The 18,080-nt window shown below is 38.6% G+C and overlaps 1 protein-coding gene across 1 annotated transcript; it reads left to right on the top strand.

Moving 5' to 3' along the window:
* The first annotated feature begins 1,388 nt into the window (after window positions 1-1,388).
* On the top strand, window positions 1,389-14,528 carry LOC308699440 (uncharacterized protein). Its single transcript, XM_081380239.1, has 11 exons — window positions 1,389-1,772; window positions 4,571-4,760; window positions 4,905-4,996; window positions 5,515-5,747; window positions 5,856-6,092; window positions 6,200-6,277; window positions 6,383-6,599; window positions 7,185-7,393; window positions 8,187-8,259; window positions 11,676-11,793; window positions 14,101-14,528. The coding sequence occupies exons 1-11, from the start codon at window positions 1,757-1,759 to the stop codon at window positions 14,294-14,296; spliced, it is 1,659 nt and encodes a 552-aa protein (XP_081236365.1). The 5' UTR covers window positions 1,389-1,756; the 3' UTR covers window positions 14,297-14,528.
* The last annotated feature ends 3,552 nt before the right edge of the window (window positions 14,529-18,080 follow it).

The following is an 18,080-nucleotide window of genomic DNA, read 5'->3' as shown; positions in this document are numbered from 1 at the left end:
TGTAGCTTAGACCTTGGAAATGGTATAACTGCTATGATCTTTGTAACTGTAATCGGGGCGGCCTACGAACTCCTGTGTGAGTCTTGAAGCTGACTTCTGCTGATGAAACTGCAAACTATCTTCTGTAAAACTTTTGTTCAATTTTTTATAATTCTGACCCAGGGTCTTCTTTCAAACATCTGGTCCATGGGTCCTAAACTGTTAACCCCTAACACAACGCATTTTTTCAATCTAATATAAATGAAGTTGAAATGACTTACACAGTCCAGTTGATTGTACTTAAAAATGTAAGGCAGCAACTTCTTTAGAAATTAAAAAAAATATAAGTTGACTTGAACTTTGCTCATCTCATGTCAAGTTATCCAACATACATTGGAACTTTGGAATTACTTTCATGCTTACTGTGTTTTTTTTAAAACATTTTTTTTAAAAACAGGTCAATATATATAACCACATTCATCACATTTTAGCCCTGAAACAGAAAACATGCACCGCACAATAATCTTTAGTTTCTAGGAGGCAAAGACATGAGAAATACATTTTCACCTGATAGCCTATTAATATCATTATCATAGTTGAGTCTGTTTTGAGTATGTGGGTCACATCATGATTTGGTTTGTCAGTCTGACCTAAAACCAATATATCTGCCTGGTATACAGGTCATTCTGACTTTGTTATATTTCAAGTTATATATACAGTATATATATATATATATATATATATATATATATATATATATATATATATATATATATATATATATATATATACAGTATTTATCTTACTTTGATTCAGTGTTCCTACTTTGTTTTGGGGGTGGGGAGGGTTATTTCCCCTCAATAGAAATCATGTTCTTTTAGTAGAAATCAAGCAGATTAAGATATTGCGTTTTGGGGCTGGGGGCCTCATGAGATCTTTATGGGCCCCATTTGTTTGTGCCCCCTGTAAAGTCCCCCTTCTCAATCATTTTGAGTTAATATCATTCACATGTAAAACTGATATTATTAGGCTATATTTAGTTGGCTACATCTTTGCATTTTTAACTAGATCTTTTCTTGCAGAGTTTCACACAGCTCATTTTACATTTCACCCTGCCCTATAGCTATCCTGCAGAATTTTTCACCAACCCTGATCAAACATGCAAAAGCTTCTGGATTAATTGAAAATTATATGTTGTGTTAAAAATTGCATTAGGCTATATACTTTATATAAGGATGGAGGTAAACTCTGCAAGACAGTGAAGCTCTTACTGTACATTCTCTCACCATACGTCGTTTTTTAGAAGTATTGATCACCAATCTAAAAATATATTTTTTAATTTACCTAAGCTTAGAGGTTTTAACAAGGGACCTGTGAATATCCTGAAGATTTTTTTTTAAGTGCTGCTCAAACGGGTGGGTCTGTGGGGCGTGAAGTGCGATTCACAGGGGTCAGCCAACAGCAGCCTCAAACTCAACCGTGCTCAGAAGAAGCGCATTTACGTAGTGTGTAGCCTACGCACACACGAGAGAGAGAGAGAGAGAGAGAGAGAGAGAGAGAGAGAGAGAGAGAGAGAGAGAGAGAGAGAGAGAGAGAGAGAGAGAGAGAGAGAGCTGCTCACGGACGGAAACTGAGCCATGCATTGACTGAGAATTCGTTTACTTGTGTAAGTTTGTGACGTGATAGTTTGCATAACGTATGCGTGTAAGGTGGTCTTGTGCAACGGAGAACACGGCCAACACAACTCTTCCAAATCAAACTACGAGGATTCGCTAGTATGCAGGCAGCAAAAGGTAGGAATGTTTACGTGCGTCGGGTTGTATTCCCGAACTATTTACAGATTGCTACATGACAAGTCAAACTGCACATTTTCTGAAATAACGTCAGTTTTGTTTGTTGCAGCAGAACTAATGCGTGTTTAATGTAGTCTTACAACTCTAACTGAAAATTTACACAGCTGAAAATAACTTTAAAAGCTACGAGTGGGATTCCAGTCAGGGTTAGTGTGTCACTGAGCTCGGCCAGAGGTGTCGAGTAGACAGCGTAGCCTACTGTCTGTCACACACTCTTAAAATAAGGTTAGGCTACATATTTTTTTTTGTAGCGGTGCAATAGAGAAACCTTTTTTGTTTCACGAAAGGAGCTTTCAGTGAACAGTAGCCTACTTTCTTAGAGGAACATTTAAAAAAAAATATCGAAAGAACCTTTTTTTCCTCTACTTTTGTAATGTTCCGGGATAAGTTTCTTCATGGAACCATCAATGCCAAATAAACACATTTTTTAAAGTCGTCATGAAATCAAAATTGACCCTTTTTACTTTGTCAGGGCATATTACTAGTATTGTGGTGAACAATTAATCCGTGCAAGTTAATACATAGAAAAAAATGGTCTTTAATCAAAATCTGAAAAGTTACTTCCGGTCTGGAATGGTGTTCCGTCTCTGATGACGTCACTTGGACGGCTTGGGTTGAAAACGCTTTAACCACTCCCCTTAAATCGTTAGTCTGCTATGAGCGAGAGATGGAGAGGAGGAGCGCTAAAGCGCTAAAACCCTGCCCTCTATAGAGCTGGTAAGTCCCGCCCCTTCCGTAAAACCCCGCTGGACCTCAAAGTTGAAAAACCGTCAATGCAAGTGAATGGGAGAAAATAATTATTTTCTGATCCCGTTTGAATTGTGCCATGAATTGAACATATGTTGTCTGTGAATTTTTTATATAACTTTTCATGTTACGAGTTTGACAGTATATGGTATGATTCTTCGGCTAGCAGTTGTGGAAAAGACATAATGAGAAAGACTACATATCGCCTATGTGACGTCACCACATAAAGTTGATTTACCCGTGGTTTTCACCAACCTCAACGATTTTGTCCTCTCCCTGAAAGAAGGCGGTGAAGTGCACCAAAGACACAGCCATGTTTAGCGGGATCCGTGAGCTAGTCCGTGTGCTAGTGGTGTTGATGTTTCAAACGCGTCGAAAGTTGTAGTCCACAAAGTGCTCTCACACAAAATCTAACCGTATCAAACTTCTACCCGCTAAATTGTATCATTCTTTACACGAAAAGTTATATAAAAAATTCACAGACAACATATGTTCACATTCATGGCACAATTCAAACGGGACCGGAAAATAATTATTTTCTCCCATTCACTTGCATTGACGGTTTTTCAACTTTGAGGTATAGCGGGGTTTTGCGAAAGGGGCGGGACTTACCAGCTCTATTCAATATTCTGTTTCACTTGGAAATAAGTCACAACACTGGAGAAAAGTCGTTTGCAAATTCCGGTTCACGGGGACATTAAAAGAGTGTAAAAGTAGGAGACTAGTGAACGTAGGCTACAGCAAAACAGACTGACAACAAAAAAACACTCGCTGTTGCTTCTCCAGCAAGACGTACCAATCGCAGACCTTCGATTTAAAGGGATATTTCACCCAAAAATGAAAATTCAGTCATTAATTACTCACCCTTGTGTCGTTCGAAGCCGTAAGACTTTCGTTCATCTTCATCTTTTTTGATGAAATCTGAGAGCTTTCTGTCCCTCCATCGACAGCTACGCAACTAAATCTTTGAGGCTTCAAAAAGTTCATAAAGCGATCGTAAAACTAATATGTGTGAATCGAGAGGTTTTGTCCGAATTTTCTGAAGAGACACAATTGCTTTATATGATGAGCAGATTGAATTTAGGCTTTTATTCACATATAAAAATTTATAAAATCGAACATCACTTGTGGTAAACGGAAGCTCAAGCATGTTTGCTTGATGTGCGAGAACCAATGAGGTTCATTCTTGTGTGTTACGCAGCACGTTTGAGCTTCTGCAAGAACCAATGAGGTTCATTCTTGTGTGTTACGCAGCACATTTGAGCTTTGAGCTTCAGTTTATGTGCTCTAAACATCATTTAAATGTGAATAAAAGCCTAAATTCAATCTGTTTATATAAAACGATCTTCAGAAGTCTTTTCAGAAAATTTGAACTAAACCGCTCAATTCACGTGGATAAGTTTTACGATCTCTTTATGAACTTTTTGAAGCGTCAAAGTCAGTTGCGTAGCTGTCAATGGAGGTACAGAAAGCTCTCAGATTTCAACCAAAAGATCTTTATTTGTGTTCCAAAGATGAACGAAAGTCTTACGGGTTTGGATCGACATGAGGGTGAGTAGGCTAATTAATGACTTGAATGAGAATTTTCATTTTTGTGTGAACTAACCCTTTATCTGAAATGTGTTGAGTTTATAAGAGGTTCTATATTGTCTTTTGTCAGTGTAGACACAGTGTTAGCAACAAACTGCACCCAGAATTTTTGGTAACTTTGAATGATTGCAAGTAGGACAAGTAACAAAGGCTACAAAGGTTATGTGATATGTGACCTGTATGAGTAATTACACAGTCTTGGTGTGCTTTGTAACCAGTTCTCACTTTTAAATCTTATTTTAGGCCAACTATCAGGTAGTAGGCATCAGTAATTAAGTGTTGTAGCTGGATCACACACCTCTGTGAAAGCTCAAATATAACATTTCCAGGATTATAAACATCATAACACATCTAGCCACAAAATCACATACTTCCTCACTAATCCATCCTTTGAATATTAGTTTCAGACACTCCTGTGGAGTTTGTCGTTGAGTACCTGCTGAAGGCTAAAGAGATTGTGGAGAATAATGCAAATATTCCAGCTGGGCTGCTTGATAATCTTCAGAAGGCCCTGGACATCGCTAGCGGATTGGATGGCTACCTAGAACAAATGAGCAGCCAGGAGAGTGAACCGTTGGCTGAGTTGTATAGGTAACCAAAACTCTTCAGATTACCAGTTCTGTGAATAGTGTGTCTTTATGGCTATACTGTTATGTTATTGTAATGTTTTATGAACTATATGTTTATGCAATAAACACAATACTGACATAGATTCACAATATTTATTTTCTGTAGGAAATCAGTTTCTCATGACTGGAACAAGGTACATGAGGATGGAAAAACCTTATTCAAGCTTCCTGTTACATGCATAACTGGACAGGTAGAAGGTATAAATCTTGAAAATACAAATCTTTTTTTTTTTTAACTGCAAGATTTAGTCAATATTTGAATCTCCATTTTGCATACTTTGTTTGATCAGTTCATACTACCATTCAAAAAGTTTGGGTCCGCACGTTTATTTATTTATTTTGAAAGAAATTAAGGATGCATTAAATTGGTCAAAAGTGACAGTAAAGACATTTATAATGTTACAAAAAAATGATATTTCGAATAAATGCTGTTCTGTTAACCTTTTTATTTATTAAAGAAACCTGAAAAATTCATCACTGTTTCCACAAAAATATCAAGCAGCAAAACCATTTTCAACTTTGATAATAATAAGAAATTTTTACTCAAGTCAGCATTTTAGAATGTCTTCTGAAGGAGGACAGCGTGGCACTGAAAACTGAAAATTCAGCTTTGCCATCACAGGAATGAATTATGCTTAAAATATATTAATGTAGTAGAAAACAGTTATTTTATGTTGTTATTGTCATTAACAATACTGTTTATTGTCATTCTATAGGTCAGGTATTGAAGATGCTGGTCCACATGACCAAAGCAAAGAGGGTCTTAGAGATAGGAATGTTCACAGGATATGGGGCCTTGTCAATGGCAGAAGCCTTACCAGAAAATGGCCAACTTATTGCCTGTGAGCTCGAGCCTTACCTGAAAGACTTCGCACAACCTATATTTGACAAGTCTCCCCATGGTAAAAAGATAACTGTAAAGACTGGGCCTGCTATGGATACCCTAAAGGTTGGACACCCCCCCCCCCCCCCCAGCTCTACATGCCAGCTTTAGACATGTCCTGCCCTGCAAGGAATTTTTATGATTTTGTTTAAAAAATGCTTCACTGTTTTTCAGGAATTAGCTGCCACCGGAGAGCAGTTTGACATGGTTTTCATCGATGCAGACAAACAGAACTACATTAACTATTACAAGTTCCTCCTGGACCACAACCTTCTGCGGATAGATGGTGTTATATGTGTAGACAACACACTGTTTAAAGGAAGAGTCTACCTCAAGGATTCAGCAGATGATATTGGAAAAGCCTTGAAAGATTTTAATCAGTTTGTCACAAATGATCTTCGAGTAGAGCAGGTATGCATGCTCTTCTCTCTAATGTTAACTTTTATTCATGTTGATATTTTACAATAAACAATCAGATATTTTTGTGTCTGAATTTGTCAGTTAACCATTGTTTATAGGTTATCATTCCTCTGAGAGATGGCCTGACTATAATACGAAGAGTGCCCTACACACCTCAGGCAAACACAGAGGTGGAGGTATTTGTATGCCTTAATTGTTTTTAGGCTCAAATAATAGCTTTTTTATGCAAATTGACAGTACAGCTGTTGATCAAAGCAATGATGATGATCTATGCTTCATAGAGCACTGTAACCTATGACGAGGTGTTTCGAGGAGTCCAAGGCAAGCAAGTGCTGGACAGGTTACGTTTGGATGGGAAAGTGGCCTATGTGACCGGGGCCGGTCAGGGCATCGGCAGGGCCTTCGCACATGCTCTCGGAGAGGCTGGAGCCAAAGTCGCCATCATAGACATGGACAAGGGAAAGGCTGAAAATGTGGCCCATGAACTGACTTTGAAAGGTAAGTGGTTTTAGGTTATTGAAACGAAATATAAATACTTGATAAAAAACTTAAAGAATGTAAAAATGGGAAATGTTGCCTCTGCAACTAACTGAAATAAGTTGTTTAGGTTAAAGGATTAAAATGACTAAAACTGAAAAAAAAAAATTGTATAAAGCTATATAGAAATAATGAAAAAAAACGAATAAAATTAAATAAGCATATAACAAAACTAAAATGAATATATAAAATTCACAAAGTTTTATTTGCATGGAAAAAATAGAAATAATAATTAAATAGAAAAAAATACTGCTTACTATTCTATTTATAATGTTTACATTACTTGATTTGATCAGCAGATGGCGCCCTGCTATCATAGTTCCAATCCAAACTTTCCCTGCTGTACAGATGGATTTTGACATCTTTTGTCTATATATATATATATATATATATATATATATATATATATATATATATATATATATATATATATATATTTATAAAAAAAATATAGTGTTTAAAACAGGGAAAAACACATTTATTTCGTAATATACTAAAGTTTTGTTTGTCTTATCATTTGTTTCTTATTTATGTCTGTCGTTCCAGGCATTTTAAGCATGGCTGTGGCTGCAGACATTAGCAAACCAGAGGACGTTGAGCTGATGATTGACGACATTGTTTCAAAATGGGGCACAATTCACATCGCTTGCAACAACGCTGGCATCAACAAAAACTCTGCTAGTGAGGACACCAGTCTAGAAGAATGGGACCAAACCTTTAATGTTAACCTTAGAGGGACTTTCATGTGTTGCCAGGTACCACATCATTTATGCATTTATTTTGTCATTAATTGCAGCTGAGATAAACCATTTAGTTTAAGCTTTGCTGAAAAAGAAAATCATGGTAAACATGCAGCATGCAATTGCTAAAGATTTCATTGACCCACAGTCAGCATCATGCTGTCACCAGAAGGGACCTAGATAAGATTAGACATGACCAAAGGTTAAACTTAGATTATTTTTGTTTTTTGATTAGCCTGAAAAGGGCCCCAGGTTCAAATCTTCACCTTACATATAGTTTTTATCATACTAAACCAAGCAAAATTGCCACTGAACCTAACAGCCATTGATCACCATGCATTTTTTTTTTTTGCATGTTTAAGAGCAGTTTTAACATTTTGTCACATGGGTTGCCACTACTTGTATTTTCCCAAACTTTTGCAGATTCTAATTGCTTTTGTATATTAGCAACAACTTTTCCATGAGTTTCTGACATTTCCCAGGAGACGGAATAAAAGCTTTGATAGGTGAACAGAGAAGTGTGAAGGAAAGTGATTTCATACCTACAGCATTAGAAGACATTAAATCCTGCTAGGCACCAGATAAATCAGAGTAAGCTGTTTTACACAAAACCGGGTTGTGATGGAGATGCCTTACGTACATTAAAATGAACGCCCAGAGTTTTTGACACTTTTTGTCTCTCTCCTCATTCGGGGATTGTTATTCCTCTCCCTGTAGACTGTAGACGTGGAAGTCTGATTAGTGAAGGTGTCAATAGTTTCCTCTGAAAGCACATTTGTCTCTTCTCTCCTTCAAATTACCGCCTCAGGCGGCCGGTCGTGTCATGCTGAAGCAAGGATACGGCAAGATAATCAACACAGCTTCCATGGCCAGTTTAATAGGTGAGTGATGATTTTTATGCCACCATAAGCTGAGATATTACATTGTCTCTTCCCTCTGAATTTAATACTCTCATCAAACGTAGGGGTGGGGTTTTGGAAAGAGATGTTTTTGTAATACCGTATAGGTACACTTGTCCATGATTTAAGATGAGGAAAAATGGTTTGGAAATCTATTATAAAACACGTACCAAGCTATTAGAAATGTTCTCTTTATATTCATGTCAGTTTCACAAGTTTTTGAAAAATACCATTATACACAAAGAAAAGTTTGTTTAAAAAATGTCATGTGGTATCAAGTAGTTAACCATCAAGTAAATTGTGTTATATATATATATATATATATATATATATATGTATGTATGTATGTGCGTGTAGTGAAAATTATACCATACTACTTGATAAGGTTTTCTTTTAATGAGGCCTTTTCTTCATAATGTTTTCACTTTTGTATCACCCTGGCATTTTTTACTTATACTACATCAAAATGAATTTTAATATAGAAATTAGAAACATGCTATTCATGGAATCATCTTTAGGTTTGCAAACAGCCTGCACCGTGCAGCTTTTAAAACACCAAAATGACTGAGACCAGTCAAGAAAAGCTGCTAAATTGTAATACACCTTTGCAGATCGGACATGGCGTTTGTGCTCAAACTGTCTGTGTTCAAGCATCACTGGCCCTTTTATTGTTTGTTCAACCGTATTGCCCCTCACAAGGCTGTTTTTGCATCATTATAAACACGACAACTGTAACGCTGTTGAAAGGCTGTAAATTGCAACTTGTTCAGCCTCGTGTAAAGGGACTTCCTGGTATGCCGCCGGTCCTGGGTGCTCCGTTTAGAGCTGCGGAATAAAAACAGTGTTTGGGTTTTATGCAGCATGATGTAAACGAACTTTATTTGCGACGCAGCGTAACACAATTTCTCCAACAGGTCCCTCGCTGCGCAACAGCAGCACTCCATCAACAGTATAGGCAAGTAGCCAATAAACTTGTGTACCATATGGACGCTAGTCCCAACTGTGGGTGCAATCTGTAACAAAAGGAGCATGCTGCTAAAGGAAGTGGAGAGAGAGAGAGAGAGAGAGAGAGGAAGGAAGGAAGGAAGGAGGGAAGGAAGGAAGGGGGAGTAGAGGGCAAGGGGAAAAAGTGATCAATTACTCACATTACATACAGTCCTTCAGGAATTTTCTTTATTGGCCTGGACATCTGTTATAATATTGTCATAATGTGTAATCAGATGGGGGCTGTTGTAGCTAAGTTGGGGAATACATCTTGAAAGTCCCATTAAAATGCACAATGACACTACCTCTGTCCATCTGGTGAAAAGCACAGTGTTTTCCCATCTCCTTTTCTCTTCTGCATTCCCTTTGACCACTTTAAGTACATATTGGAATATATCTTTTTGGATTTGTATTTTTCTGCTGTTCGGCCCATTGATGAAATATGTATTTGACCTAACATGGAAGATAGGTGGCGTCATGCATTAACACATGAAGAAGACTGGCTGTTAAAGGGTTAGTTGACCCAAAAATTTAAATTCTGTTATCAATCCTACATCTTTATAATTTCAAACCTATAAGAGTTTCTTTCCTTTGTGGAGCACAAATAGAAATGCTTAGAAGAATGTTATTGTTCACGCAGCTTTTTTTTCTCTACACAGCATAAACATATAGTGAGCAGGAGCTGTCCAGCTCTAAAAAGGACAAAAGAGCACCATAAAAGTAGTTCACGTGCTCATGCACTATACTTCAATTATTTTAAAGACATACGATAGCTTAGTGTGGGGAACTTCACTGAAAATCTCAAAAATCCACTGATAGCATTCCATGAAACATCTTTTTTGTGTTCCACTGTATAAAGAAATCACATAGGTTTGGACCGACATGATGGTAACAAAATGATGACCAAATTGCCTTTTTTGGTGAGTGAGATACAGTATCCCTTTAATACTCGGGTCTTGGATGACAAATCAGGCTCTGATGACATCACATTGACCTGCAACATCTCAGAAATTTACAGATCAGAGAGGAGCCTTGTTTCTTTGCTCTTAAAATGTGAAATGAAAATCTGTATGAATGTTAAATGTGATTGAAGATATGTTTCACTTTCCGCTTTATCCTCTCAAGCCGACTGCTCTTTAAAACCGCAGTGTTCTTTGAAACATCAATGCCGCCCAGAGGCATAAAAAGGCCTGTTCTTTCACCGCATTTTCAGCTAGGATTAATACACGTTGGCCTTTTTGTGTGCTGATAAGACAGACCTAGTATCCTGAAGCTTATTTGTAGGCAAAGAACGGCCTCATTTTATTTATTTTTTTAAAAACCCGTGGTATCCCTCGAAAACCTGGCCTAGCGCAACCTGACAATTGTCCGGTTAGCATTTCTCCTTTAAAACAAACGAGGGGCCAGAGAGCGCAAACCCATCTCCACAGGACTGGCCGCTGCCTTCGCACAGCTGTGCCGTATTTATCATCCCGCTCCCAACCACGGCAATTTGGCAGTGAGATCACCGGGTGACGAGGTTAACTACTAAAGTTGCATGTAACTTGGAGCCTCCCTCGTGATGATTAATCAAGCGAGCCCCTTTTTCCCTGCATCGCATGCAGCGTCGAGCATCTGTGATGGTCAAGGCAAACAAATGGCGTTTTGCCTTTGTTTCTGAAGATGATGCACACCGAACATCCCCAGTAATTAATTTTACATCGCTTCATCTGCGGGGTCCCAAAAGCTAATGAAAGTGTTTTCATGTCACATTGGAGTTCAAGACCCTCTCACTGAGTTATGAGGGGAATGAAGTAATCGGGCCTGGTATTAATCACATGTTTAGGTCATTACAGAGTATGATATGGATTTTAATGTGTGTTTAAAAGTCGGTTTATTTAATTAATTTCAATTTATTGATGTAACACTTTTCGCAATTGCTTCAATGCTGGTTCCATTAAGTTAGCAGATGCGCTCATTTGAGTTTTTTTTCTTCTGGGAAAATGGACCAAAATTATTGATGGCTCATCTTGAGGTGTGCACAAATGTTTTGTCCAATAAAATGGTACCAGCAAAATAGCGTTTTCTCCTGTGACATAAACTAAAGACTATAGACTATTAAAAAAAAGGACAGTCCCTTTGATTATGTCCCATCTCATGCTCCTGTGTGTTTTTAAATGAAAAATTCTATTAATTTTCTCCACAGACAAATAGATTTTTAATGATATTATAAACCAGAACTCTTTAATAAAGACGTTTTTAAAATCCCTATGGAGAAAATCAATGGGAAAAATACTTCTGGACCCAAGGCCACTGAAAAAGTACAGTCACTATTGTCCAGTATAGTTAATACACTCGCTTCAATGTCACAATTTCATCAAATCACTCAAAAATGTTCTTAATAATTTTTAAATGTGCTGTGTCCTTCTCAATAGTGCCGCACCCACAGAAGCAACTGTCCTATAACACATCCAAAGCTGGGGTGGTAAAGCTCACTCAAACCCTGGGCACAGAGTGGATCGACCGAGGCGTTCGAGTCAATTGCATCTCCCCGTAAGTGACCATAGACTGTGCTTTCTGGGTTAAAGGGATAGTTCACCCAAAAATGAAAATTCTGTCATCACTTACTCATCCTCAAGTTGTTCCAAACCTGTATGAGTTTCTTTGTTCTGTTGAACACAAAAGAAGATATTTTGAAGAATGTTGGGAAACAGACAGTTGACGGTAGTCATTGACTTCCATAGTATTTTTCTTTCCTACTATGGAAGTCAATGGCTATCAACTGTTTGATTACCAGCATTCTTCAAAATATCTTCTTTTGTGTTCAACAGAACAAAGAAACTCATACAGGTTTGGAATAACATAAGGGTGAGTAAGTGGTGACAGCATTTTCGTTTTTGGGTGAACTAACCCTTTAAGTCATAATTTCACTGGAATACATTTTTATTGCTGCTAACTTGATTATTTCCCTCTACATGCAATCTCAAGCAGAGTCACATGCTCTGGTTCTTCCCTGTATTATGTTTTCGAATGTAACACATGAATCAATGCCAAATTTTTGTGCAAACAAAAAAGGCCTTTCTCCCTTCATATGTACATTGCACCACTTAAACAGAGAGAGCAGTTTTTTGATATTTAAGTGGAAACTTAATTTGTTTTGACAGGGTCAAAAGCATTATTTTCCACAATGGGCCACACAATTGAGACTCAGTTACTAAATTACAGTGTGAAACAATGCAACCCGGCTTAATTGGATGACGTCTAGAGGGATGAGTAGAGCAAACAGTTTCTTTAATTGTTATATTCAATTAGGGATTCAAATTAGCCTCTTCAGCTGAAGTGTCAGCAAAACAATGGCAGCCTTGTTTGTATCTATTTGTCTGCACAGTTCTTCTGAGGAAAGGAAGAAAAGAACGAGAGGAAGCGTGCACGTGTCGCTTGAAGCCGAGCATCCCCAAGCCCCCGTGGTTCCCACAGCAAATCCGCAACACGCATGCATGTGCTCTTTATTCATTTCTGTAAAGCACCAGCTTGTTTTCTAATTTTAATTTGCGAGGAAGCAATTCCTTTCTCTCTGCCGAACTCCAACTCCTCCCTTAAATACGAGGTCTCTCAATGGAACCCTGATTTCTGTGAAGTGACGGTTGGTAAATATGCATACAGGCGGCGGGACCACAATTAGCGCGTGTGAGGTTGACTGCCACCTGATTTCATTGGCAACTTTAGCCGCGACAGTGATAAGCTGCATTATCTACAAAATTGGCTGAGGGAAAACAGTAAGCCTTTGATTGCCAGGACGGGTTCCCAGATAAAGCTGTGCTGATGAGAAATATAATTGAGATTTAAATATGCTAACCAAAGGTGTCACATGCTACTTCAGCGCCTCTGATTTAGCCGCGGTGTCGGGTTTGGTATCAAGTTGAATTGAATATATTCGGCCAGGTTTAAATAGCATGGAAGGCTGTTGGGGATTTGGTCTGTCATTGAGTGTGTGAACAGACTGGCTGCATTTCCCATGCGGCTGTCTCTCAGTGAAGTACGTTCGTTCCAAACTGGTGTGCATTTCCCTTAGTTAGGGACAAAAGCGCCACTGAAGTTCAAACATAATTTCCAATTGATGTGGACAGTTGTGGATCCAGCACCTCTTTAGTTCAACTTTTTGTGCTGACTATTTCATTAGGAATGTGCTCAAATGGAATAAGGAATTATTCTCAAATAAATAAGAATAAAGGGCAATAATTTACTTTATCCTTTGGAAATTGTTCCATTCTGTACCAAATGGATTAATGGAAACAAATATTAATTTATTCATATATTATAACACAAAATTATATGATAAAAAGTTTAGGATCAATAACTGTTTTTCATTTTATAATATCTGAATGTGTATAATAATAATGTTTGATGTAATTTAGTCCTGAATTTTAAGCAGCCATGTTACCTGATCCTTCTGAAACCATTTTAGTATGCGGATTTGGTGCTGAAGAACATTTTTTATTATTATCACAGTTAAAAAAAAGGTTGTGCTGCTTATTTTGTGGAAACTGGATTCTAGAAAGATTAATAGAAAGTAATGATATACGACTTACTAGATAGTAAATAGGGTCAGTTTTGATTTCATGTCAGCTTGAAGACTTCTGAAGTTCAGTTAGGAGTGTGTCAATCACACTATCCATCCATCAAAGCAAAATGAACCAGTGTAAACACCATCAGAGCTGTTCTGCTCACTACTGAGGTCCTTGAAGGATAGCCAACTTCATTTTATGTCACTGTGACTGCTATAACTGAAGCAAGTGGCCCTGAAACAACACTGTCTCCCTGCCTCTCATGTCTGATCTCTCTCTTTTTTTTTCTCGACAGTGGTATTGTTGACACCCCTCTCATCCATTCAGAGAGTCTGGAGCCTCTAGTTCAGCGCTGGCTGTCAGATATCCCAGCCGGACGACTGGCTCAAGTGACAGACCTCCAAGCTGCAGTGGTATTCTTGGCATCTGACGCCTCTGACTACATGACAGGGCATAACTTAGTCATAGAGGGTGGTCAGAGTCTGTGGTAGAGAAAGTTTGCCTCTCAGATTTGGTAATACACTGTTCCTAAAGGAGACTGAGTGACTAACTTGATTTTAATGATGCAGTACATTGGTGAAGGGATGCACTGTACATTTTAAGTAATCAAAGGGTCCAGCGTAAGAACTTGTATGGTGTCTCAACTGTAAATTTTTTAACCAGTGCGTTTTGGGCAAGGTTTTTATATTTGAACACTTTTACAATAAACACTGCTTTCCACAACATGTTTTTGTTTTCCAAATTTTTCAGATTAAAAGGTAACACAAATTTTATTTAGTGGCATTTGCTCATACTTGCGGTGGGGGTCACATTTATCGTTGCTTGGCGAAATTTTGCGAGCGAAGTCCAGTCTTTCCAATAGAAATCGGGAGTTTCGGGTTTGCGTGAAAAATTCTGCAACACAGATTTTACTCATGTTTAGGCTACGTTCACACTGCAGGCTGAAACGACCCAATTCCGATTTTTTTCCCCCTATGCGACCTGTATCTGATCTTTTCATGACAGTCTGAACGACACAGATCCGATCTTTTCAAATGCGACCCAGGCCACTTGGGTATGTGGTCCCAAATCCGATACATATCCGATCTTTTGAAATGCGACTTCAGTCTGAACGGCCAGGTCGCATATCCGACCCGCACGTCATTGATACGCGAAAAACGTCATAATTCTGTAGTCGTCGGTTTGAAAACGGACTGCATATTCGTCGAGCTGAGGTAAATCTGCCGAACGGGTCGACCTCGACGAGCCCGTTAATTAAAAAAATAAATAAAAAAAGCCCACGGCCATTATACACGTTATGTTAACTTATTTGTCCTGAATCTGATATTAGATAGGTCAGCGGCTGCTGCGCGCGCTCGTGTGTGTGTGTGTGTGTGTGAGGGAATCACAGGGTGCTTCTCATTTCTTATTTGTGCATCCTCGTTTCCTTTCCTCGCTTCCTTTCCTCGCGTCTCAGCTCCGCCCCCTGTAGGATGCGAGGGAAGGATGCAAGGAAAAGACGCGAGGACGGAGCAATCGAATGTAACTTTTTTTTATACATTGGAATACTTGATCACTCGAGCGTCAATTCATCGCGTCATCAGCAGCGCTCAAATGATCTGCCCTTATGTTTATGAAGTTTGTTTATTTAAGAAATTCATAATAAATAATAATAAAGCAAGATACCATGTTGAAATATGTGAGATGTGTGTGGTTTATATAAACTGCAAAGGTAAAGTATAAATTAAAATGATTGTGACCGATGTGAAGGGGGAGGAGAATTTAGACATGCGTCACGTTTAAGTCGATAAAACTCTTCCGCATAGGATACACCTGTGCATCCTCACTCATGACTCCTCAGGAAGCCTCCTAACTCCTCGATCCTCGACTCCTCGCACTGCAATTAGAGAATTGAGATGTCCTTCAATCAGTAGCGTACCGTGGGGTTTCAGTCAGAGCCTTCAGTAACGATCTACCCCCCCCCCCCCCCCCCCAAAAAAAAATAAAAATACAATCATGCACTGTATGCACTGCGTAACATCAACGACGAGACAGCTGATCTTCAACCTCAGCGCACACGCACACCACTGTACATTATAAAAGCTGAGCTGAAACATCTCGCGCACGGATGTAAGTTAGTAATACAAATAAATAAAACATCTCCGGTTAACTAGCAGGACATTAATTTTCGTTTGTTGAATAAGATGCATTCTAGCGCTGAAATGTGTTGTTCAAGCTGAGTGCTCGTTGCCGCTGTTATCAGTGGCGCGGATACAGTGTTCTCTTGTGGCTCGCGCACAGTTTTCACTCAGATGCGCGCTTCAATCTATCGCCGTTGCGGAGACTTTCTATTCGTTGAAATCTTACAAAACAAAATGCACACAAACGCCTTGCTTGATATACAACCACTGATGAACATATTCGGTAAAATAAAAATAAAAAACTATACGAGTGTGGACTCGAACCCAGAACCTCTGACACGCTTGGCTAAAGTTCTACCACTGGACCATCGTCGAACACTAAAGTTGTATAGTTATCAATGGATTTATTCACGTGGAAATTCTCGGTATTAACAAAATTGGTAGATCTAGAATGACAAATGTACCCAAAATGACCCAATGTACTAATGAAATTTATTTCTGGACATCGTAATGTTATTTTTCCTGAAAATTGTTATTGTACACAAACATGTATTGTATCTGCCCACCCATGTCGATGACATCAGCGCGGGCTAGCCGTCGACACATCGCTGGGCCTCTGGGGCGTTCTGTCATACGCATCACAATTTGATTGGCTGATAAAACACGTCAGTCAAAGTTATGATCAATTGGAAAACGGCAGCTTCAACGGAAGGCTAGCTATACTACTAGTGCTGGTCCACGGCGTTTAGATGACATGTAAAATCCAGCTCAGACTCACAAAAATAACCATATTCTTTCTGGAAATATAATTGTAACGTACTGATAGACAGTAATTGAATTTAGACATGTTCAGACACAAATTAATTTAATTTTAGAAAAAAAAAAATTCTATTTTGACAGGGCCAGCAGAGAAGGCCCTGCTGGCTCTGACGGCACACCACTGCCTTCAATATGGCTGAGCTCGATCGGTTTCCGGGTCATAGGATGGAGGACGGAGGAGAGAGGAGACGAGGAGGGATATTGAGAAGCACCCACAGTTAGTTCAAGTTTAGCTACTTCCGCAAACAACAAGTGACGTCGTTGACCGTTGAGTACTCTTCTGCGCATGCGGGTCACTTCTGGGTCATTTCACGTTCACACAGGAGATCACAAAAGGTCGCATTTAATTGGAAATGTGAACGGCCTTGCAAAAAAATCTAATTTTTTCAAAAAATCGGAATTGAGCATTAAGCCCTGCAGTGTGAACGTAGCCTAAGTTGCTCACTTGAATTTGCGTGCTGACCAAAGGAAAGCTCCTTGGTGTGAAAGTGATTTCTGCGTGAGCTGTGCTTCATACCTCTCTATGCTATTGACAATGAACAGTTCACCTTTTTTGCCTGCAAAATTTTGAGCGCACTTTTAGAGTTAAAGTTTTGAACAAACACCTTACCCCTAATATTCAACTTTGGCGTGTAACTCATTCCATACTGGCACAAATTATGCTCAAATTGTGCAGTTTCACATTGTTTCAAAAGTTTCACATTGAACTCATATTGGTCAAATATGACAGCACAACAAAAATATGCTAAGCTACAACTACTCTCCAAATGTATTTACTGCTAAATTTGCTCCTTGATTCAGATGCATCATAAATAACATTTACAATGCATTTGTAATGCTACATATCCCAAAACTACCTGCTATCACACTCGTTTAGGTCTATCCTCCCATGTTCAACCTTGTGTATAACACTACAAGTCTCTTTCACCATCACCAGCCCTGCAAGGACCTCTTCCCACTGTTATCTTAATTGCTCTCTGTTCTGTGTATATCCCGAAAAACAATACTTGAATGAAAAGGCCAGTGGACAACTTGACCCCAGTCACTGCAATTATTCTAAAGGAGTGGCCAATTAGTTCCATTAGTAAAGCAATAGGATTGCAGGTATACACATAAATGCCTGTAATATTATGCCATCAGCTCGGATACTCAGGCCAGATATTTACATAATTAGTACTGTAAATGAGGAGATTGATGTTGGAGAGGTTCATTGTTATGTTAGATCGGTGATTCTGTGACTGATCTGAATCCCAGCATCCCATCAACTATCAAGATATACACATTTAGATCCAAGAATGCAAAATATGCATGTTTTGATGTTTAATAAAATCAGAAA

This window comes from Scardinius erythrophthalmus (assembly GCF_964197995.2).
Source record: "Scardinius erythrophthalmus genome assembly, chromosome: 12".
Classification (NCBI taxonomy): Eukaryota; Metazoa; Chordata; class Actinopteri; order Cypriniformes; family Leuciscidae; genus Scardinius; species Scardinius erythrophthalmus.
Note: the sequence above shows the minus strand (reverse complement) of the source record. Positions and strands in the feature narration are given on the sequence as shown.